At 44.7% G+C, this 23039-nt stretch overlaps 1 protein-coding gene across 2 annotated transcripts in view; it reads right to left on the reverse strand.

Moving 5' to 3' along the window:
- Positions 1 to 2555: 2555 nt before the first annotated feature.
- DZANK1 (double zinc ribbon and ankyrin repeat domains 1) overlaps positions 2556 to 23039 on the reverse strand; it is a gene marked incomplete at both ends in the record, with an annotated part of 58083 nt that continues 37599 nt past the window's right edge. Inside the window, 11 exons of one of the 2 annotated variants that reach the window (XM_080814678.1) lie at positions 2556 to 2679; positions 3091 to 3165; positions 6298 to 6425; positions 6931 to 7011; positions 10068 to 10165; positions 10606 to 10702; positions 12474 to 12548; positions 14698 to 14801; positions 16479 to 16683; positions 18418 to 18582; positions 19843 to 19965. In XM_080814678.1, the coding sequence (XP_080670804.1) occupies positions 2556 to 2679; positions 3091 to 3165; positions 6298 to 6425; positions 6931 to 7011; positions 10068 to 10165; positions 10606 to 10702; positions 12474 to 12548; positions 14698 to 14801; positions 16479 to 16683; positions 18418 to 18582; positions 19843 to 19965 (1275 nt within the window). Of the gene's footprint in view, positions 2680 to 3090; positions 3166 to 6297; positions 6426 to 6930; positions 7012 to 10067; positions 10166 to 10605; positions 10703 to 12473; positions 12549 to 14697; positions 14802 to 16478; positions 16684 to 18417; positions 18583 to 19842; positions 19966 to 23039 lie in introns of those variants that run through there. The other variant, XM_080814679.1, reaches the window with a different exon arrangement.

A 23039-nucleotide genomic window follows, 5' to 3' on the forward strand; every position in this document is an offset into this window, starting at 1 on the left:
CCTGAAGTCACAGCTGTCCTGGGGGAGCAGCCACCCAGTGATTGAGCTACAGCTGTCTAGGCACCACAAGATGATGGAATCCTCTTCTCCAGCACCCTGCCCTGGGGCCTGCTGCAGCTTTGTGGGGGCTGCGTCTGGGGTGGCAACTCCTGCAGTACCTCCGCCTTTTTCCTTCCTCAAGGGCTGATTCCCCCATACATCAGCGTCCTCTTCTATCTGCCATCCCCAGCTGTCTCAGTCTACTTCTGGAGAGCCCAGCCTGGGATGCTTGGAACAAGTTCCGTGCTGAAGGGCGGTCGCATCTCCTGCAGGTCACCTGTGACCATGTGGATGGAGGGAGACTGGGCCCACAGGTTCCACGTTGTCCTCACTCATCCCACTCGGCACCCTCCTTTCCTTCTCCACTGAGGCCCTGCTGAGCTACAGCGGCTCCTGGCCTGCGACCAGCCTCAGTCACTCATGCAGTCCAGTCCTTTTCATTGCCCCTTACTCGTTATCACTATAGTGATTCTGCTCCCATTTCAAGCCCTGATACAGGGCCCCGGGGAAAGGAAAAATAAAACTTCACGACAGACAAGAAATAACATGAATTTTGAAATCAGAAAGGCCTTGTCTGAAACATGTGTGTAACTTTATTTTCCTGAAAATATGTAGTTCAATGTTTATGTAATGCTTTACATAACCCTGCAGGATTTCAGCAGAGCTCCTGGACCTGAACCTGTGCTCTCACATCTCGAGCCACCTGCTCACTCTGTAAATGAGGTTTGCCGGAAACTCAAAGGTAATTTGTGCTGGCAGGGGGCAAAAGGGTGGATCCCTGGCAGATATCAGGTGTGTGCCTTGCCTCTTGGGTGCAGGGGCAGGCCACTCCCTCCCCCTGGAAACCCAAGGAACAGTGGAGATGGGCTTCCTGCACTCAGGACATGAAAGCTACCCCTGAGAGCTCCAAGAGGATAGTTTCTGGAACCCATGGGTTTATGGGGTCTTCCCTGTTCCCTGAGTTCTGGGTAAAATGGTCTTGAACTCCATACCCACCTCCCTGAGCATCAAATCCAGAGCCTGCAGTGTGTGAGCATCTGGGGCCCTCACCCACCTTCCTAGCGTGAGGACTGCAGCTTCACTTCCATCTTGGGAAGCTGGAACCTTGTGCAGTCACTCCTGCGGCCAATCCCGCACGGAGCCATTAAGACAGGGAAGTCTGGGACAGGTTGCATTGTACCAGCTGAGCTGATACAATGCAAACTGCCCCTGACCCACTCCGTGGGTCTCTCGGGACCCTGGTTACCTTGCAGCAGCCCAACACAGACGGCCAAGTGTGACAGGGGCCAGCCAGTGCCACCCAACCCCGCGTGGGGGCTTGGCTTTCAGCAACCCTGCTTCTGTCCTCCCGCAGACAGTCGCCCACTCGGGAAAGGTGTGCAGGTAGTGATGACAGCAGTCTACTCAAAGAAGTCGGGTATTTATTATGTCGAATTAATCATTCAGAATTAATAAATATTCCATCAACACGCTTTAACAGAAACTATTTAGGGACACCACGATTGCAGCGTTATCGCCCGAGGACTGAAATAACAATCTGAAAAAAGACATAAGTCAAAATTACACATTCCTGCAGATGGCTGATTTGGGGCTTGTTTGCCAACCAAAGAACAAACCGTAACAATAGGAATATTGATGAGCTCAACATCAGAAGCAACATTTTTAAAATAAACTTAATCTTTATGTACTAAGTTGGAACCACCTACGAGATATATTAAGGAAGAGAACAAGACGCAACACATCGGAAGAGTGTGTGGTTTGCTAGTACTTGTCTTAAAGAGGGCAAGGACTGTATCTGTTATCTATATTTGTATTTTATGTATACCCTCTCTGTACAGATGCATATATTATATACATGTGCTTATATAATCCTGTGCTATATCTGGAAAGACACAGATGACACTGGTATCATTGGTGCCTCTGAGGAGGGGATGTGGGTGGCTGTGGGACAGGGATGGCAGAGTTTTTACTACATAACACTTCATACTTTTTAGCTTCAAACCATGTGCAATTATTATCTACTGAAAAATAAATTTTAAAAAAATTTTTAAGGAATTATTTATTTGAGAGAGAGAGCATGCATGTTTGCACAAGTGCAGGGAGAGGGCAGAGGAAAAGCGAGAATCTTTTGAGCAGACTCTGCGCTGAGCGTGGAGCCCAACGTGGGGCTCAATCTCAGAACCCTGAGATCACGACCTAAGCCAAAACCAAGAGTCAGCCACTCAACTGACTGTGCCACCTAGACGCCCCTGAAAAATAAATTTAAAAGAAAATTCTAAAATAAGCAGCAACAAACCCTTAAAAAAAAAAAGACATACGTTAAGTTCATCACCATCGACAGCATATTGGGAAATGCCTGCATGGTGGCTTACAGTGTTGTATTAAAAAAATAAAAAAGTCTTATGAGTTCCTTTCCATCTCAATTCTCAAAGTGCAAATCCACATCTCAGAAAGAAACAAAGAACAGCCAGAACTGGATGGTTTCTTGCAATTAGGTCCTCTGCAGGCCCTTGGGTCTAGGAGTCATCCAGGCTGAGCTTAGCAGCAAAGAGCGAGGTGATGACATCATCCCCAGCCTGCAGAGCCAGGTCATATGGCGTCTGGCCATTCACATTCTTCTTTTGGATGCTTGCATTGCACCTGCCAAGGGAATGGGCATGAATAGAAGGACTCAGGCACTTGAACCTGGAGGCCTGGCTCATCCCTGACACAGAGGCCAGTCCGGGAGCCTCCTGGCCCCACCTTCCTAAACCTGTCCCCAAAAGGCCCCAAGGCAACTCTACCCTGAGATCTTTGGAGGGGCTCTGTGATTTCAACACATTCAATTGCCAACCCTGCCCATTGGCTCCCATTGCATCGAAGTCCCACAACCAAGTGTGTTTGGTGGGGGGACAACATTTTCATTGTGCTTTTCAGAGCCTTCAGTGCTGGGGATCCACGGTGGGATGGTAGCCCCTATTCACAGGGTTAACTGCTCTGGAACTAGGGCCTTCTGAAATCACAGGTCAGCAGGGTGCCCTCAGAAGTCTCCCCCAGATGCCGAGAGCATACCGCAGTAAAGCAGCGACGCACTCCCTTCCTGCCAGGCCAAGCAGAGTAGCTTCATGAAGAGCTGTGTTTTGGAGCCTGTTTTGGGGGAAGAAAATCATCCTGCTAAAGTAGTTGTAATGCAGGATACCGTGGGCACGCCAACAGAGTCACGCTAATGACGCCAACCCTCCCTTACCTTTCGTCTTTCCTTTCTCCCTGGTAGCACAACTGCTTGTTACTTCAGCCCTCACATTCCTTGGGTCTTGCTTAGGCATTTACCACTGGAACTTACATGTATTCACGGGCTTGCCACATCTCCTGAGCGGACACGTGATCTTCCTTCATAACTCCCCCTAAACTGAGAGCTGAACGCATGTTCTATTTCCCAGTTCGGGGCGGGGGGTGCGGGGCGCCATGGCTGGCTTTTCTGTGTAACCACAGTTCAGTCTGGGGAAGTAATGAATTGTGACTGCCGACTCTAACTTTGTACACTGGTCATCAAATGACATGACTCCAACAAGGCAAGGACACTAGAGGGGACACCTTCTTCTGTTCAGAGCAGAGGTGATACTTATGAATCTGTTGCTCCGAGCAGCTTGGTGTTATATCACCAGACCTTCTAGAACATGTTTTGTACAGCAGGTACAACCATGGTATTCTGTGACTTTGTATTTTAAAGAAACTCTACTATGAATGTACAAACTACTCAAACGGTTTACTCAAATCTAAGTATCATGGTGGATGAAGGTACCTTCTCTCTTTGTAAATCAGGAATTACCTAATAGAATAACTCTCCACAGTTGAACCTCTAAGAAGCAGACTGATGGTTACATCTGCCCCTCCCGGCTACTGGGGCAGAACTAAGAGCCAGACGTCTGAAATTGCCGGTGAAGGGGTGTTAGCTGTTGTCCAAAGGCAAATGGTGCTTCTCTTTGCCCCTTTCCTCACAAGACCTTGAATCTGTGTTCCTGAAATCTGCTATTAAGAGGAATCAGCTTTTTTCTTTTTTAAAGATTTTATTTATTTATCTGACAGAGACACAGCAAGAGAGGGAACACAAGCAGGGGGAACAGGAGAGGGAGAAGCAGACTTCCTGCCAAGCTGGGAGCCCGATGCGAGGCTCAATCCCAGGACCCTGGGATCAGGACCTGAGCTGAAGGCAGACGCTTAAAAACTGAGCCACCCAGGCGCCCCAAGGAATCAGCTTTGATGGAGGATGTGCACCTCTCCTTAGCCATCTCCTTGAGTTGGATATGAGTGTATTCTGGTAGGAAAGAGACAAACACTGGAAACAGAAACACTGGGAGGGGCTTTCTGCTACCTGCCAAGCCACAGGACAGAAGTTACCTGGTGTAGAGACCACGTAGGCTGCTTCTCTCTGCTAGTCAAACAAGCTGGGAGTTGGGGGAGGAAGAGTTGTTTAATCCTTGTTTGCTAAGGAACAATTCACTGAACCTCTTTTATAGGAAAGCCAGATCTCTGGATGGATTGCGCCTGAAGAGCAGTAGGATAGATGGAGCCTTGAGGTCATGTTACTGGATCTACATGTTACTGGATCTACATGTTACTACATGTTACTGGCTAGAGGTAAAGGCCAGGCAGACCCAGGTCTAAACACTTCAAACTAACAAATATAAAGCAAACTTAGCAGAGCTGGCTCTTGGTGGAAAAATCTGCTATCTTCTAGTGGCAAAAACTAAAGTAGAAGAAGAATCTCTGTGCACTACTTTGAGGGAGAGCTCTGGTCTGGCTTTCTTCCCTCCCCTCCACATAAGCTAGATTCTGCTAACCATGCTGACACAGTGGGACTGACAATGGGCTATTACCTGCCGTTTAGATACATGGTAGAAGCGCAGAGTTAGATCATGTGTGGGTAAATGTCAGCTTATAGAATGGTAAGGAAGTAAGAAAGGGCACTGAGGAACACAAAGGAAAAACAGGAACTCTGTTCCCCGTCCAGAGCAGTTTCTTCCTCTCAGCTGGAATTCTCATAAGGCTGGGACTCATCATATGTAAGCATCAGTTCAAAATCTGTTCAAGAGATTTTGTATCAACCACGGGCATTATACATAAGCGCTCTAAGAAAAGCTTGTCTGAATTGTACAAATATAAAGTACACCTCAGTGCCAAACAAGGTGGCATTATTTTTATGAATAATGATAACCCAAGTGTGGGATAAATGAAGAAGCTGACGGAGTATGAAGAATGAGAACTAGGAAAAGGTGAGCAAGTAAATTCCAGCCACCAAGTACATCCACCAAATGTGTCAAACGTTCTGCTCTAAAATAAACTAAAAAGGGGGTTGTGTCTACCTCCCATAGCTGTTTTATTGGGCCAAAACATAAAAGCATGCACAGAAAAATTAATGGGCATATATCTTGAATAAAAACCCTGGAGGAAATGTTGAGACAGAGGAAAACAGAAGCAAAGCTCTCTAACATCATCTCCGTGTGCTGGTTTGGCATACTCAGCAGCCTGAATCCCTGGTGGACCTTGATCTGGTCTCAGTCATCGGCCAGGGGGTCGCAGTGTCAGATGGCCACAGGACCCCTAGAGGACTCCCAGCCTGGCAGCTTGGTTGGCAGGCTATGAGCAGTTAACATGTGGAACCTGTCCTCAAGGAACTGTCCACCCCATGTTTCCGAAGTAATTGGAGAGAACAACAGAATCCCAAGGCTGGGAGAGGCCAAGAAGTAGGGTGGGCCCAAGACTAGGGAAGTGACAAAACCCCCAACAGGACTTGGTGTCTGTCTGTCCCGCTTCCCAGCTGGGGAAACCAAGGCACAGATCACATAGTGAACTCGATGAAGTTTCCTTTGTGCAGTAACTTCATGGCTACGTTTCTATAGGGACTACACTGGGCCCACTCTCCTCTGAGCGATCTCAACAGTTCAGATCATGATGAAAATAATGTTGCGTAACATCCCAAGGGTGAAGGATTTGCGGGCCCCCAGTGTAAACTTGCGAGCTAGCAAAATGTATCATCATTTATAGAAGCTACAAAAAATTTGGCAATCCAACAGTCCAATTAAAAGTTTTTATTTTGCCCAGATTTGGAAGAGAGTGGCAGTTAAGCCTCTGCTTAAGGCCCAGATGGGTTAAGATGGATCCCAAGGGGTTCCAGCCAAGCAGGGCACGCATGTGGATGGACGCTGCTGGGGCAGGGCCCCGGGGCAGCTGCTGGCCACCACGTGCGCCAGGACCCTCCTGTGACTGTGTCCTACTTACGGGCCCCAGCGCTGCTCCGTGTCTGCTCCTCTCTGCACAAGGACTGGAATCACTTCATGATGCTTGTTCAGAACGGCCTTGGTTATCACAGGTTGCTCTTTGCCATCCCTGCAGTTGGGATCTGCTCCCTGCAGCATAAGGAAAGGGAAAGACTGGCCACAAAACCCTGCTCTCGGCAGCATCCAGCTGCCATCCTGTGAAGTGTTAACACACATGCTTGGAGGAACTAAACTGCTTTAAATCAGAAGAGAAGAGAATCAGGACACCCAAGATCTAACTGCCTTAATTTGGGCAGTAAAACTTCTGCTCCCCCCCAATCAGGAGGGGCAGGCACCCCTGAACCTCGCTTCTTTAGGAAACATGAAGGTCACATGGGGACACAGACCAGGGATTTCGTCCACCTTTATGCATAGCATTTGGGCTCATATGACGTTCTTCTTTGCTATAAAAACTAGTAATCAGTAATAATTAATGTAAAACTTCTTGACTGGCTGTTTAGTCCACCTCCAGGTGGTTTTAAATGAAGTGGCCCGTGGTTCTCACAATACCAAGCAAGACTTGCATCCAAAAGAGACAGAGGTGAAACATGAGGCTGAAATCCTCAGAGAGACTTGGTCTTTGAGTTGGACTGACCTCCTCGAGTAGCTGTTCAATCACAGAGACTCTCCCTTCCCCTGTCGGTCCAACTTCCTTCAGCAGGAGACGGTTTTCAGGCTGCAGGGTTACACAACAAGGTCATTTCCACCGCTACAAAAGAGCACAGTCCCCCTTGCCCCAGCTCAACCCGCTGGGCAAACACTTCTTCTCCAAGGTTAAGTTCTGAGCTCCAAGAACAGGTGAGTGTGAGCGTGTGCGTGCATGTGCTCGTGTGTGTGTGACTGTGTGTGTGTGTGTCGTCTCCGACACCAGCAGCACAAATAAACCTAGCTAATGAAAATCTGGCTGGTCTCAGGGCACCTGGGTGGCTCAGTCTTTGAGCGTCTGCCTTTGGCTCAAGTCATTATCCCAGGGTCCACGGATCAAGCCCTGCATCGGGCTCCCTGCTTGGGGGGAAGCCTGTTTCTCCCTCTGCCCTCCTCCTGCTTGTGTTCCCTCTCTCACTGCCTCTCTCTGTCAAATATAAATACTTAAAATCTTTTTAAAAAGTTTAATAAAAAAAGAAAGAAAGAAAATCTTGCTGTCCTCTGAAACGTAGTCTCGAGGAAGGACGCCACATTGGCATTGTTTTATCTTTACTAAGGACAGGGATGCAATGAGAAACCTCTCCACCACTAGTTTAATTACAAAGGAAATAAATATTCTTAGGAAAAGCAACCAAATGAATCCTAATATTTCCTCTGCATGTTTTTATAAAGTGTTCTGAATCAGCCTAAGTATGACTATTCAGAAAATGTGCTCAGCTGAGGCATGAGTGAACTCATAAAGTCGACTCTTATTTGGGGGGGGGGGCTCACATCAGGGACATCAGAAATCCGAGGAATTTATCATATGCTTTATTTTCAAAATGTGATGGAATTCCCCTTTATTTGCAATTTTTCTTTATATATAAAGGATTGCAGGTGTTGGTTGTTACAAGGCTGAAGAGGCCATCTAGAAGGCTGAAGGCATTACTTTCAGTAGGTTTCCACCACTGGATCTGAGGGCGACTTGGGGTGGTCCCAGGACTCTCATTTTCCTGAAAGTAGAAATAATATATCTACCCTCTCCTGGCTCTCTGAGGAACCATTAGGATGAGGACATTGGTCAAGGCCTCTAAGCCTTTCAGAAGAAGATCCCAGGTTCAGGCTGTGTCCCTTCTGCCCCCTACTCTAGGCTAGTTACACAATGGTACAAGGTATTCTAATAAGTGAACACCTAGGGAGTCTTGGGGGGCACACTTGTTCTTACTGAATTCCATTCCTTATGGAAACTTCTACTAGAATGCACTAGAATGTTACCCTCAAGAGGTCTGAGACTTTTATAGTTTTTGTTCATGATTTATTTTCACCACTGAGAACTGTGCCTGGTATATGTGTGCTCTGAATAACCACTGAATGAGTGAACCACTGGACACTGTTTTTATCTGTCTGATACTTATCCCCTAAATACAAATGAGAAAATAAAGGCATATAGCAATGGGGGATTTGGGTCACATACAGAGTAAGTGGGGGTGGTCTCCAAAATTGTTAGAAGTTTATGCAACTCTATACTTCTCTTTTGCTCACTGACAGTATTTTAAACTGGGAGAAGGCCAAGAGTGCAAGGAATCATACACAATACAGGTTAATATAATTCTAAGGTCTTCTTCCCCAATTTATTGGTGTTTATGACATGCAAAGCATGTGGTGGTGAAAACACAAGATGAGGTGAGAAGTCACCTACCTCTGGAGAAATCATGATACAATCTAGATGCCGGTATATACACCCCTGAGGGTGCCTTGAGGGCCTGGCTTCATGGAAGATGGAGGGAAGAACCACATGTGTCCATCTCATCTCCGGGGAGGCCTAGGCTTTGGGCTTGTTGCTAACACATCTGTCTTCCCTTACTGCAGCCAAAGAGGACTGACTGAAAGGCAAGGTGGGGGACTGAACAAGGGCATCCACTATCTCTTTCTCCAAAGCTCCACTTAAAAGTGTTCATGGTCTATATTTTGGAAAAACAAAACTTTAACAGCCATGGGAAGCTCTGGAAGGGTGCCATCATTGGAATAGGAATTGTGAGGAATTCCAAAGATTGGAAGTAGCTGGAATTTGGCTGAGATGGAAAACAAAGCAAAGAAAAACAAGCTGAAGATGCCAGAGATAGAAGGGCTTCTCCAGGGAGCCCTGCAGGAGCTGAGTTAATCAACAAGGAGGGCTGGTGTAGGGTGCAGGCTGGATTCTATGGAAGGGCTTTGCTTTGAGTGGCTGAGATGAGTGGTGCATTCCTCTCTCTCCTGTGCTCTCTGCTTAAAGACTGGTAGCTTTTTCCCAGAGAGTTCATGATTTGCCTAACAAAGTCTTCTACTGGGATATTGGGTCCAAGAAGGGCAGAGCCCAGATCTCTGTGACAGACACAGGGAAGGAGAGTAAGGAAGGAAAGATAGCTCCATCTAGGAATGAAATATGCTAGAGCCCTTCACAGCACCATCCTTACTTCCAGAGCAAAGGCAGCTTAGGGGATCCCAATGCTTTTTCCTGCCCTCCGCCCAAACACCCTTCAGGGAGTCCTGCCCCACAGCATGCCCATCCATCCTCACAGAGACCTGAAGCCAAAACATCCATGCCACACACCCATGGCAGGCACTGGTGCTACTCAAACTGGCCCTTCACTTGTCAATGTGACCTAGCAACCAAGGATCATCACATATTTGAGACCAACCAAACATAAGATGGAGAAAGATGGACAGAGAGAACTGACCCCAGAGGAAACAGAGGTGATTCCAGAAACTAATAAGAACCTTAAAATAATTCTAATTAATAATATTGACAGATTTTAAAGGATTCCACAAAATAAAAATACACTTCTAAAAAGGAACAGAAAATTAAAGGTATTCTTCAATGTAAAAAAAATCTCAAAGTAGGGCCATCTGGCTGGCTCAGTCAGTAGAGCACGCAACTCTTGATCACAGGCCCATGAGTTCAAGCCCCATGTTGGGTGTGAAGCCTACTTTAAAAAATAAATAGAATGGAATGGAATAGAGTAAAATAAATAAGATAAAATAAAATGAAATAAAATAAAATATCTCAAATTAAAACATTCAATAGACAGGCTTAAGAAGACAGCTATAAGGACAAAGGAGTACACATACTGTGAGCGGCTCCTTTTCTTGAAATTTTTTGGTCTTGAAATTCTTTGTCCTCTTGACTTTTTCAGTGGTATCTGAGGTGCTCTGGCTGTAGTCACTCACTGAAATGACAGAGTCAAGGACTAAAACGGTACCCCCCTGCCACTCCCCACATATAAAGATCTATGCTACTATCACGACCCTCAAGAGGTCAGAAGTATAAAACGGCTTGTATAGAAATGTCTATTTTATTGAACCTCACAAGAAGGACTCCTGGAGCCATTCATCTCAGTCCAGGACCAGAGGATGAATGGGAAGGAGGGGAGAAAAGGAGACTACAGTTTTTTAGCTTATCTCACACAGAACTTATCTCCCCAAGCCCTGGGAAAGATTTCAAAAATCTCACTCCTAACTTCAGAGAAGCCAAAAGAATAAAATGGCTGGAACACTGAAGGAAGATGTGTGGTTGGACCGGCAAATTTTAAGCAATTCCCTGCCCTCCTTGCCAGGTCAGTGTGTTCCTGGTTGACTGTTTTAAAATTACTGGAAGGGTACAACTCACCCAAGCTGGACCTGCTGCCAAATGGCCCATCACCACCCTCAGTGACACTGCTCAGAAAGTGGTTGCTGAAATCCACTGCCTTGCTGAGGTAAAGGTTCTGGGCAAGAGAAAAAACATAGACACCGTGATTGATGATGCTCTCTCCCTGCTAACCTGTTCCACTCTTCATTAATGACCGCTCTAGCTACACATATAGCCAACCCTGTAACTGGACATCCCCTCACTGTGATGTTTTGTCTCTTCTGTCTCTTCAATGGCTCCTCAGCCTGGCCCCTCCTTTCTGTCATTATAACCACAGCCCCTTCTTCACACACCAAGATCCCTGCAAGGGATTCCCAACTGGTTCCTGATAGCCCACCTTCTACATGGCTGCCCCAGTCAAACTTCTACAATTTATAAGTGATGGTTCTCCCCTGCTTCAAATCCCTCTGTGTCTTAGAATTTGGGTGGCAAGATGGGAAAGCTCAGGCTACAGAGTTTGAATCTTGGCTCTATCACTTATTAGCTTAGGGACCTTGGACAAAGGTGGTTAAATTTCTCTGTACTTCAGTTTCTTCACCTGTAAAGTGAAAATATCATGGCCTACCTCAAAGGGATGCTGTGAAAGTCAAACAGGTAAAATGAAGGTCTATAAAATTAGGATAGATGATCACAGTCCAGACCTGGAATTCTGTATCCACCTGGATGGATTCCACAGCCTGGCATCCTGCCCCACCCTCATGTGGCTGCCTCTCCCACCACAGGGCACCACCTGCTACTGCCTGAACACTAGAACACACAGGCTAAGAAAAAAACATATTAAACCTGGGGATAATGACTCCATTTCTACCTGATAGACCTCGTGTTGAAGATGCTCTTGGTGCCCACCCGGTTCCCCAAACTGTTTAGCATATTCCTCTCAGCTGCTAACACCTGACAGCTGGCCAACTGCCTCCACAGGTGGGTGCTGCCTTGCTCTAGAGGTTACATCTCTCCTTTTCTTGCATCAACTGGGACAACTTCATAGTGCAAGTCACATTTAGAGCTCCTCATCGATTAAGTTGAAGCTGGACTCATTCAGACCACTCAGCCCCTTTCTTTGCCTTGTCTCATGTCCCTCACTCCCCTTCTCCTCAAGTACCTCCCTGCCCCAAGCTCTTTTGTAGCCACACAACTGAAAACACTGCATTTAGTGCTTGACTTCAAAACACTTTCTTGTGTGTCCATAGACTGCATTCTCCCAGCCTCTGAATTAGGCAGAGCCCATGTGTCTGTCCTCATTTTAAAGACACTCCTAGTCCCTGTTGCGGACATGGCCAGGGCCTGATAAATACTGATCACTATGCTTTTCCTTACCTTCTTTACCAGTCTTCTCAATCCATTCCTTATTCTTTTGTATATTCTGACTTCTTGTGCAAGGAAACTACAGCTACTGGTATGAATCAGTCAGTGTTTGTCACACACTATGGGTGCTGTAGCCAAGTTCCAGTCACCATATAAGAGGGTAGATCAAGGGAGGCAGAGCCACAAAGTTTGGTTTATTTGTTATAGGCAAATAGGCGAAAGTACATACTGGCAAACGTATCTGTCAGTCTTCCACCTATACTCAGACTTCAGTGAGTATAAATAAGCCTGAGAACCACAGGACCGATAGGGTGGGTAATAATTTCTGTTCTTACTACATCTTTATGTGCCTAAAACTTGGCTTCTCTGAGATTTGGTGCAGTTATTTATCTATTTCTATGAAATTACTGGCCTTTACTCAGGTTTTATAACACTTGGAATTTATGCCTTCTATGCATTACACAGAAGTATTTCGATAGAGTGTAAGCTACAATTTACTGGTTTGGTCGATTTTCAAATGAACAGCTTCTAAAGGTTTTATTCACCTTGTTGGATACTTGAATATAATTTAGCCGGATGCTAACTTGATAGCCATCTTCATGGACAGTAGCGGAGATGAGCTTTTAAAAAAAAACATTAGAGAGAATTCACAACCACGCACATGGGACTTGATGTCCTGAGCAACAGCCAAGAAATCCTGAGATGTTAAACTGTAAATTTAATCAAATATTTAATAAACTCAAAAGAAGACAAGAAAAGAGAAACAGAGGAACAAAAGCTAAGTAAAACAGGGCATAAGTAGCAAAGTAACAGACACAAATCCAGCCACAGCTATAATTCCATTAATTGTAAATGAACAAAATTAAAGTTCCCATCAAAGAGCAGAGACTGCCAGACTAAATAAGAAAGCAAGACCCAAATTTATATTTTCTAAAGAGACATACTTTACATTTAATCAATCCACCTGGCTGGATATCATCAGCTGGGTGTCCTAAGGGGCCAGGTCTTGGCAATCAAGGGCCAAGTATCATAGTTGAGCAACCTTCTCTGTTAAGCAGCTGGAAGAATTTCAACCACACAGGGGTCAGCAAATGCTTTAAGGATCAGACAGAAAATATTTTAGTTTTTGTGGGCTATATGGCCATTGCCACTGCAGCATAAAAGCAGTTATGGACAATAAGTAAATGAACGAGCCATGGTCCAATAAAACCTGATTTACAGTGCACCTGGGTGGCTCAGTTGGTTAAGCGGTTGCCTTCGGCTTGGGTCATGATCCCAGTGTCCCGGGACTAGGCCCCACATTGGTCTCCTTGCTCAGTGGGGAGCCTGCTTCTCCCCCTGCTTGTGCTCTCTCTCTTTCTCTCTCTCTTGCTCACTCTCTCTGTGCCAAATAAATAAATAAAATCTTAAAATTTTTTGATTACAAAACTGGGTGGCAGGCCTGATTTGCCCCACACACCATAGTTTACAGTCCCCTGGATTAGGCCAAAGAATGAATAAATCACCAAAATAGATTATCAAAGGAAACCAAGCAATACTTGACAATAAATAGCTTCAATGTTGGCCTATTTGGCGGCAGAGGATCAAACAGGCTGATTTTCCAAGGTTCCTTTCTAGTGTCATTCAAACAGAAGAGATCTTCTCACAGAGCTCTGTGGTATAATGCTAGACAGACCTGCTTCAAATCTTGAATCCCCCAAGACCCATCAGTGCAGTCCTGGGCAGATAACCAAACTTCTCTGAGCCAATTTTCCTGAGTGTCAAATAAGGCTTGTTCAGATTATATACTGCAGTGTAAAAAAAAAACCACCTCAAACTTAGTGGCACTAAACAACAACCATTTTATGAAGTTCATGGCTTCCAACAGGGCACAGCAGGGACTGTCTTTGCTCTATTCGTCTGACATCTCAGCTGGGAAAACTCAAATGGCTAGAGGTGGCTGCATATGCGGAGGCTGGAATGACCTTGACTCTCATCACTCATCTGCCTGGCTCCTGAGCCAAGATGACTCAAGGACTGGGTTCAGCTACAGCTGCAGAGGGGTACACCTCCATGTCACCACTTCACAGGGCTTGGGTTTCTCACAGCAGATGGCTGGGCTCCAAGAGGGAGAGTTGGAAGGGAGCCTGCCCAGTAGGAGAGGAAGCAGTGTGGCCTCACAAGACCACACCTTGGGAGTCCCACAGCATCACTGCCACCACTCTGTAAGCCCAACTGCCACAAGCCCACCCACACTCGAGGTGAGAAGACAGTGACTCCACTCTTTGAAGGGAAGACTACCGATGAATTTGTGGCCATTAAAAAAAACAAAACCAAAACACTGCTGCCAAAGTAATATTCCTACCTTGTAGGTTTGTTATGAGCGCTAGGGACAGATGAACACAATGCACATAGTGAGTGTGTCAGGAAATTGCAACTCTTATGATTACTATTGCTGCTAATATAGACTGGATTTAAGTGCACAATTTGGTGAGACTAAACTCTTCTGGGTTTTTTAGCTCTGAAACCCAGAATCTCCATAGCTTGTGGCATCTAAAAGCATGGAATGTTCACAATTTACTATCTTAGGTGCCCAAAAGCAGACTCAGAGACAAGGCTCGTGTGCAAGTGATTTGCTAAGGCAGTGTTTGTAGGGGAGGACCGTATGGAAGTGTGGAAAGCGGGACAGGAATGGGGAAAGTGCAGTCTCAGATGACGTCAGTGGAGGGGACCTGCAGCCTGATCCCACAGGACTCTCTGGAGTGGAGATTCCATCCAGAGCTCACCCACCTTTCCCATTCTGGGTTCTGCAATCAAGGCCCGGAATTCAGGGTTGTTCTGAGCATAAGACCTGAGGTGGGCAGAGATATGATCCAACTGTTTTCTCCAGTATCCTAAAGAAAAAGAGAAACCCATCCTTGTGGATAACTCTTCTGAAGCCAAGAAAGAAAAATGTTCCTGTGCAACAAGAATTCTTGGATTATTTTTCTTTGCCAAACTTTGTGATGGTTTTCACTTACTGAACCTCAACTAGGTACCAGAATAAGTTCCAGTTTTGCTCCCAGGTTTATTTTTCACACATGACTGATCATAGAAGAGTAGAGAATCTCAAAAGAATATATTTTGATAGCCACATATGGGGTCTTTTTCTTTTATTCTTTTAAAATTAATCATACTGAGGGGCACCTGGGTGGCTCAGTCAGTTAAGCATCTGCCTTCGGCTTAGGTCATGATCTCAGGGTCCTGGAATCAAGTCCCTCATCAGGCTCTCTGCTCGGCAAGAAGTCTGCTTCTCCCTCTCTCTCTGTCCCCCTGCCCCATGCTGTCACGCTCTCTCTCTAAAAATCTTTAAGAATAAATAAATCAAATTAACCATATTGAGATATAACTTTCAAGTGTACAGTTCAAGGTTCAGCGAGTGTATATATCCCGATCAGTATGAAGGACACTTCCATTGCTCCAGAAAGCTCCCTTGTGCCCCTCTGCAGTGTGCATAGGGTTGAAAACACATTTGAATTCACACATCGCCACCACTTAATGTTTGGAAGATTTTTGCATGAGTCTGGATTTCTGGTTTCTCAAGTACAGGCAGGAGATGCATTTATAGGAAATGTCCAGAATAGGCAAACCTATCAAAACAGAAAGTAGATTTGTACTTGCCAGGCACCTGGGAGAGGAGATGTGGGGCATGTTTGCAAAATGAATACTGGGTCTACTTTTGGGGGTGATGAAAACATTCTCGACAAACAGAGTGGTGATGCTCCTATACTGCTCCTAACGGACTAAATAGCACTGAACTCTACACTTTAAAATGGCTAAAATGGTGAATTTTGATATGTGAATTTTAGAATGGTAAAAAGAGAAAGATAACGGTAGATAGCAATAATGACACAGGCTAACATTTCTACTGCAATAATAGCCATCTATACAGGCTATTTGATTTACAGACTAGACAATGGAGCTATGAGTCAAAACATCAGATTACTGGGGCATCTGGATGGCTCAGATGGCTCTGGATTTTGGTTCTGGTCATGATCTCAGGGTCCTGGAACTGAGCCCCATGTCAGGCTCCGTGCTCAGTGAGGAGTTTGCTCGTGGATTCTCTCTTCCTCTCTCTCTGCCCTACCCTTCTCTCTCTCTCTCTCAAATAAATAAATAAAATCTTTTTCAAAGCATTGAAAAAAAAATAGGGGTGCCTGGGTGGCTCATTTGTTAAGTGTCTGTATTCGGCTCAGGTCATGATCCCAGAGTACTGGAATTGAGCCCTGCATCAGGCTCCCTGCTCCTCGGGGGGGCTGTTTCTCCCTCTCCTACTCCCTCTGCTTATGTTCCCTCTCTCACTGTGTCTCTATCAAATAAATAAATAAAATCTTTTAAAAATTTGGAAAAAATATAAATAAAAATATCAGAATCCTTAAAGTTTAAGAGCTATAATACGAGGGAAAATTACCTGAAGAAAAACAATGGAATTTACTCCTTAAGTATAGAAATAAATCTAAAGGAAGAAAAAAGGCAATTTTCTTTCCAAGAGGGAGTTCCCTACTGATGAGAAGGTGTACATTTTCCCTCACCTCTTCCTGGGCTGACGGCTGTGAGGAGAGGTTTATGGCCGCTCATCTTCTGCCTCTGCTTCTGAGAAGCCATTTCCTGTTCCTTTTTGGCTAGTAGCGTGCCAGATGGGTAGAACAGGCCAGTGGTCTGTGTGCCCACGTCCTTCCGAGTCCCAGCATCAGGTCTGGGTAAAGGAACATTTAGGGACTGCCAGGCAGATCGGGGCTATGAGCAAGGCAGAAAACACAAAATATTAGAATATAATTGAATTAATTCTTCATATTACTAACAGAAAAGAATTCTAATCAGAAGTAAAAATATCTCCAAGAAACTGTACTTCGAACTAAAAAGAGGTTTTCAGCCCTTGCCTCACCTTCCTTGCTTCTGTCTCTCCTGGCGACTCCCAGCCTGATCCATATAGCCAGCTTCATCTGTTTGGCCATTTACTATCTCAGATATAGCCAAGCAACCGAACTGATATTCTTTGCTTTGCTGACTGAGGCCTGAAAGAAATCTAATTTATCAGTTCTACAATCTAATAGGATATAGGCTTAACTACTCATCCAACCACTAGTCATCAGTATTTTCTCTGAGATACTCCTGCATCTGGATGTGGGGTCTTGAGAGGACCATCATGTAAGGTTATGTAGTTTGTGCACTGTACAACTTCACTGCATCGAGGGATACAATTTACGTGGTGGGCATTATATGTCTGCATATTTATTAGGACAATTTTTCTGGTAGAAGGAAGAAAATGTCTTCCTAACAAAATCAGTATATTACAATCAATTTCCAAAAGATCGCAGTGAAGTGTCTTAAGGAAAGAACCCTTTTGTCTCATTAGCATATGGTTCCATATGGGCTATTCGCAGTCCCAGGATCTATAAGTCTCAGTCTGGGTTATGAAGGCCAGGAACTCCCTAAAAAGGGATGCAAAGTTGCTGAATGCATTCTCTCTAATAAATATCATCAATCTTCAAATTCTTCTAATGAAGAACTAAAAAGAAACCTGAAAAGCTTTTATTTAGCTTAGAGAAATTTATAAAAGGCTAACACCAAGCTGGTTAGAGATTAAGTCCTTCTGAAGATAATCTTGTAAGATTTTCCTTGAATTGTACACTGTTGTTATAAATGGCAAAAGTAATTTCATGTATCTGCTGAAAGTTTTCTAAAATATAAAAGAGCAGGAGTAAAGTTCCTGGTATGCTACATGAAATTCGTGGTGAGTATGTCTGACTCAGAGTGCCTGGGTGGCTCAGTCGGTTAAGTGTCTGCAGTCCACTCAGGTCACAATCTCAGGGTCCTGAGCTTGAGCCCAGCGTTGGGCTCCCTGCTCAGTGGGGAGTCTGCTTCTCCCTCTGCCCTTCCCCCCACACCTCACCACTTGTGCTTCTCATTCTCTCTCTCTCTGTCTGCCTCAAACAAATAAATAAAATCTTTAAAAAAAAAATGCATTTTGGGGCACCTGGGTGGCTCAGTGGGTTAAAGCCTCTGCCTTCGGCTCAGGTCATGATCCCGGGGTCCTGAGATCGAGCCCTGCATCGGGCTCTCTGCTCGGCAGAGAGCCTGCTTCCCCCCCCACCCCCGCCCCCGTCTGACTCTCTGCCTACTTGTAATCTCTGTCTGTCAAATAAATAAATAAATCTTTATTTTAAAAAAATACATTTTAAATCCACTTCTCCTTCATGCTATTGTATTGATTTACAATATTTATATTAGTAGTCTTGCAAATGCAGTTAAACCTCAACCTTCTACAAATAAATCTTTGAATTCTGAAATTACTTGAGTGTTTAAAACCTAAATTGATCGAATTTATTTACACATCTAGTTGAAAATCCAAGGTAAAGGTCTACATATTTTGGCTCTTCTTCCCCAGGTTGATCCACAAGGTAGAGGAAAAAATTCAGAGCCTTAAGCTTGTCCCCCAATACCAGTGCTTCTACAGTGGAGGTCTCTCACCTGAGGAAAAGGGCCAAGTCCTCCAGTGTCTAGGGCCAGGCTGTTGTCCAGGCTAAGTCTTGCCAAGGACGTCACATAAATACCACAGGAACCACAGAATTGGGCAGATGGGTGATTGCTGGCCCCACATTTGGGGCAAACAGAGTAGCAAACAGAGATACCTGGCTAGAGGACAGAAAATATTTCCACACTTTCATAAATATCAGAGTCCTAATTTTTCCGCATAAATTTTTGTCATACCATACAATCCCCAGCCATCAAAACAACATATGCCTATACCTCTGACTCTGCAAGTCCACCTTCTAGAACTTATCCTACAGATGGACAAGTACACAAAGAAGTTTATTTAAGACCATTCCCTGCAGGATTGTGGTTTTAGACAAAGTAACTGGAAACAACCTAAATGTCTGGGGGATGGCCTAAATGCATCATGGTACATGCAGATGATGGTCTATTATGGAGCCACTGAAAAGAACGAGGAGGTTACTAATGAGGCACATTGCTAGCTGAAAGGAACAGAATTAGTGTCTGTATGAAACTACTAGTTTACTTATTAATGCACTGAATGGCTCAAAGAACACTCACACACTAGGTAACCGTGATGGCTTCTGGGGATAGGTTCTGTGGGCCCGGGATGAGAAGGGAGATTAACTCTTTACACGAAACCTGCTCTATTGTTTATATGCACTACTTATTCAAAGAAATGACTTTGAGTGTTTCATTAAAAAGGTAAGGGGCGGGCGCCTGGGTGGCTCAGTGGGTTAAAGCCTCTGCCTTTGGCTCAGGTCATGATCCCAGGGTCCTGGGATTGAACCCCACGTCAGACTCTCCGCTCAGCAGGGACCCTGCTTCCCCCCCCTCTCTCTGCCTGCCTCTCTGCCTACTTGTGCTCTCTGTCTCTCAAATAAATAAATAAAATCTTAAAAAAAAAAAAAAAGGTAAGGGGACCTGGGTGGCTCAGTGGGTTAAGCATCTGGCTCTTTGTTTCAGCTCAGGTCATGATCTTGGGGTCTTGGGATCAAACTCCATGTCAGGTTCCACACTCAATGCGGAGTCTGCTTGAAGATTCTCCCTCTCCCTCTGCCCTCCCCCCACTTGAATGAGCACTCTCTCTCTCTTTTACTAAAATAAGTTTAAAAATCTTTTAAAAAAAAAGGTAAGTAGATAATTCATAAAAGAAGAAATACCAAGAGTCAGTAAATCATCAAAAGAGTTTAACCTCAAAGAAATGCAAGGCAAAACAGCAACAACAGAGCTTTCTTAATTCAAGAGAATTAATTATCTCTGTCTCCAGATTCTTACCTAAATAGGTGCTAGTACTCAAATCCCAAGAAGTGATTTCTGCAAGGGGGATGAGGGGAGTCTGGCTCTCTTTAGAGAGAGATGAGGCCTTGGCACCAAGCAGCTCAGATTTAAAATACCTACCTTGGCTCCACACCAGTCACAGAAGCAAGCTTCCCTGCGATTCCTGCGACCACACTTGGAGCAGGAAATGGTCTCCCCTTTCTGAGTGGGCAGAGAAGGGGGTTTCTCTCCACCGCGCATGCGCTGGGGAACACAATGGCATTTATCAATAGACAGATCAATACTATATTCTGCAATCTCCCTCTGAATCCGGGGGGGGGGGAAGCCCCAAATTAATGCAAGCCCTGGAATAAGGTATTTTTGCCCCAGAGAGTAAAACTGCGATGAACTTCACCAATTAATAAATTCATACAAGGAAGACACATTCCACCAAGTTGATAAAACTGGTTCCTCACACATCTTGATACTCCTCAGTATCTTCAATACCAAAGGTAGCAAGCCTACCATTGATTTACCATAATGATATTTATAAGCAAGAATGTAAGCAGAATGTCACAATTGAGGTTTATCTTCTTTCCTTTAGGGCTCTGGTTTTTGTCTGGAAATGTGAATTTATTTTCCACCCCCAATACATGAAAAGAATTATTGTGGGGTGCCTGGGTGGCTCAGTGATTAGGCGTCTGCCTTCGGCTCAGGTCATGATCCCAGGGTCCTGGGATCGAGTCCCACATCTGGCTCCCTTTTTCGCTGTCTCTCTCTATCAAATAAATAAATAAAATCTTTAAAAAAAAAAGGAATTATTTTATTTTGGGGAGAGACAGTTGTTTCATGGGAATTCCTGAAACTTCATGAGGTGGGCCTGGATTAGAATCTTTGCTCCGGCTACTTTCTTACGGCCTAGGAAGAGATTTCCTCATCAGACAAATGAGGATGAGAGTATTTGTCACTGTTATGTGATCACCTACTGTGCAGGCATGTAGTGCTGAGCACAGTCCCTCTAACCTCACATCAAACCAGAGGACAGACCCGTGAGGCAGGTGCCATTGTCACCTGTGTTTTACAGAGATTGGAAACTGAGGCACGGAGAAGGCGAGACCTATGATTTGACCCCAGGCCATCTGATTATATCTACGACCTGATGCAACCTCTTCAATACAAGAGCCTCTCTACAGGTCTGTAGGCAGTGTTCAGATGGCTCAGGGCAACTAAGCATGGAGGGATGCTTAGCACAGGGTCAGGCTCCATATGTCAGCTTCCCTTCTTTCTCTTGCTTTCTACTAGACCCTGATTTCTTTTCTTTTTTTTTTTTTTTTAAGACTTTATTTATTTGAAAGAGAGAGTGAGAGAGAACATGAGGGAGGAGAAGGTCAGAGGGAGAAGCAGACTCCCTGCGGAGCTGGGAGCCTGATGCAGGACTCCATCCCTGGACCCCAGGATCATGACCTGAGCCAAAGGCAGTCACTTAACCAACTGAGCCATCCCGGCGCCCATAGACCCTGATTTCTTTAGGAGAAAGGACTACACTCCACATTTTTCCCCCACTAACACAGTACCTTGTACCTTGGCACATTAGAGTCATGCAAATGGTTACTGAATGAATGAATCAATCAATCAATGCTATAATTGAGAAATGCCACATATCCCACATACAATATTAAGAACACGCACACTAGGGAAGACATTTTCAAAGGACCATTTTTTCCTCCAGGACTGATATTTTAGTCAACTTTATTCACTAAGCTATATCCTGTTTCACTTCAGGGACAGTTTCGTTATTCTAAAACAGACATCCATCCAGAAAGACAGAACGAAGATCTCTGTTTGTAAATACTTAACCCTTACCCCATTTCTGTGAAAGAGTGAGACTCCTTGGGACAAATCAAGAGAGAAATGCTTTGCACCCTTTTGCTTCAGACTTAAATTTCAAATATATCCTTCTGCTACAACAGGGTTTTGATATAAAACTTGCTGACCTGGGTTTCTAAATAGAAAGCCTTCAGCTCTTTTATTTAAATGCATCTACTATTCAGGGTGCCTGGGTAACTCAGTTGGTTAAGCATCCAACTCTTGATTTTGGATGAGGTCATGATCCCACTGCTGTGAGACTGAGCCCTGCATCTGGCTATACGGCTATGCGCTCAGAGCATTCTTGAGATTCTTTCCCCCTTTTTTCTCCTTCCCCCTCTGCTCCTCCTCCCCGCCCCCCACCCCCAATTGTGCACACTCCCCCAAACTAAAAAAAAAAAAAAAAAAAATCTTGAAAAAAAATAAATGCCTCTATTGTTCAAGTGGATTTTTTAAAACATAACATTGCTTTACAGAAAGGAAAGGTATTTCATTCCATTCATATTAACACCGTTAAACAAAGAAAAGACATAAGCTATCAGACTGACTACCCACTGTTACTTCTTTGGCACTTCAATGGTATATACTCTTATTATGACATCCAAACTCTGATATACCATTCAAAGAGAAATCAAATACGGAAAACAAATTCAATTTTGTAGTTGTTTCTGAAACAGTTCTGCTTATAGGTGAGACCCAGAAACCACTATATCCCTGACAGGTAATAACATCAATTTCAGTTGCATGTACTCCTATTCCTTCACTATAAATACTCAGAATAGACTGGTAGAAAATCCAGAAGTGGATACCCACCATGTTCTCGATTTCATAAAACAGCATGGCATAGTCAGTGAAGACATACGTGACCATGAATGAAATACGAGGGGGTCTACTTCTCCACTGGCTGCCACCAGCCTTCCAGGCAAAGTTATCAAAGGAAATTGTAGAAAATTGCTGATTTTAGGGGTGCCTGGGTGGCTCAGTGGGTTAAAGCCTCTGCCCTCAGCTCAGGTCATGATCTCAGGGTCCTGGGATCGAGTCCCGCGTCGGGTTCTCCGCTCATCAGGAAGCCTGCTTCCTCCTCTCTCTCTGCCTGCCTCTCTGCCTACTTGTGATCTCTCTGTCAAACAAAATAAATAAAATCTTTAAAAAAAATTGCTGATTTTATTGAATCCCCCTGGAGTTAAGATTTTGAAAATAGTTTTGTATTGGTGAATATATAAAGTCCTATCCACATTTAGAAATGTTGCCTTCCGTGTCTCTCTCCAAACTCCCACTTCTTCCCTCCTCTGTAGATTATATTTCTTCATTATTATTATTATTTTTGAAGATTTTATTTGACAGAGAGAGAGAGAAAGAGACAGTGAGAGAGAACAGAAGTGGGGAGGAGAGGGCGAAGCAGGCTCCCCGCTGAGCAGGGAGCTGGATATGGGGCTCGATCTCAGGCCCCTGGGATCATGACCCGAGCAGAA

This window comes from Martes martes, assembly GCF_963455335.1.
Source record: "Martes martes genome assembly, chromosome: 9".
NCBI classification, from domain to species: Eukaryota; Metazoa; Chordata; class Mammalia; order Carnivora; family Mustelidae; genus Martes; species Martes martes.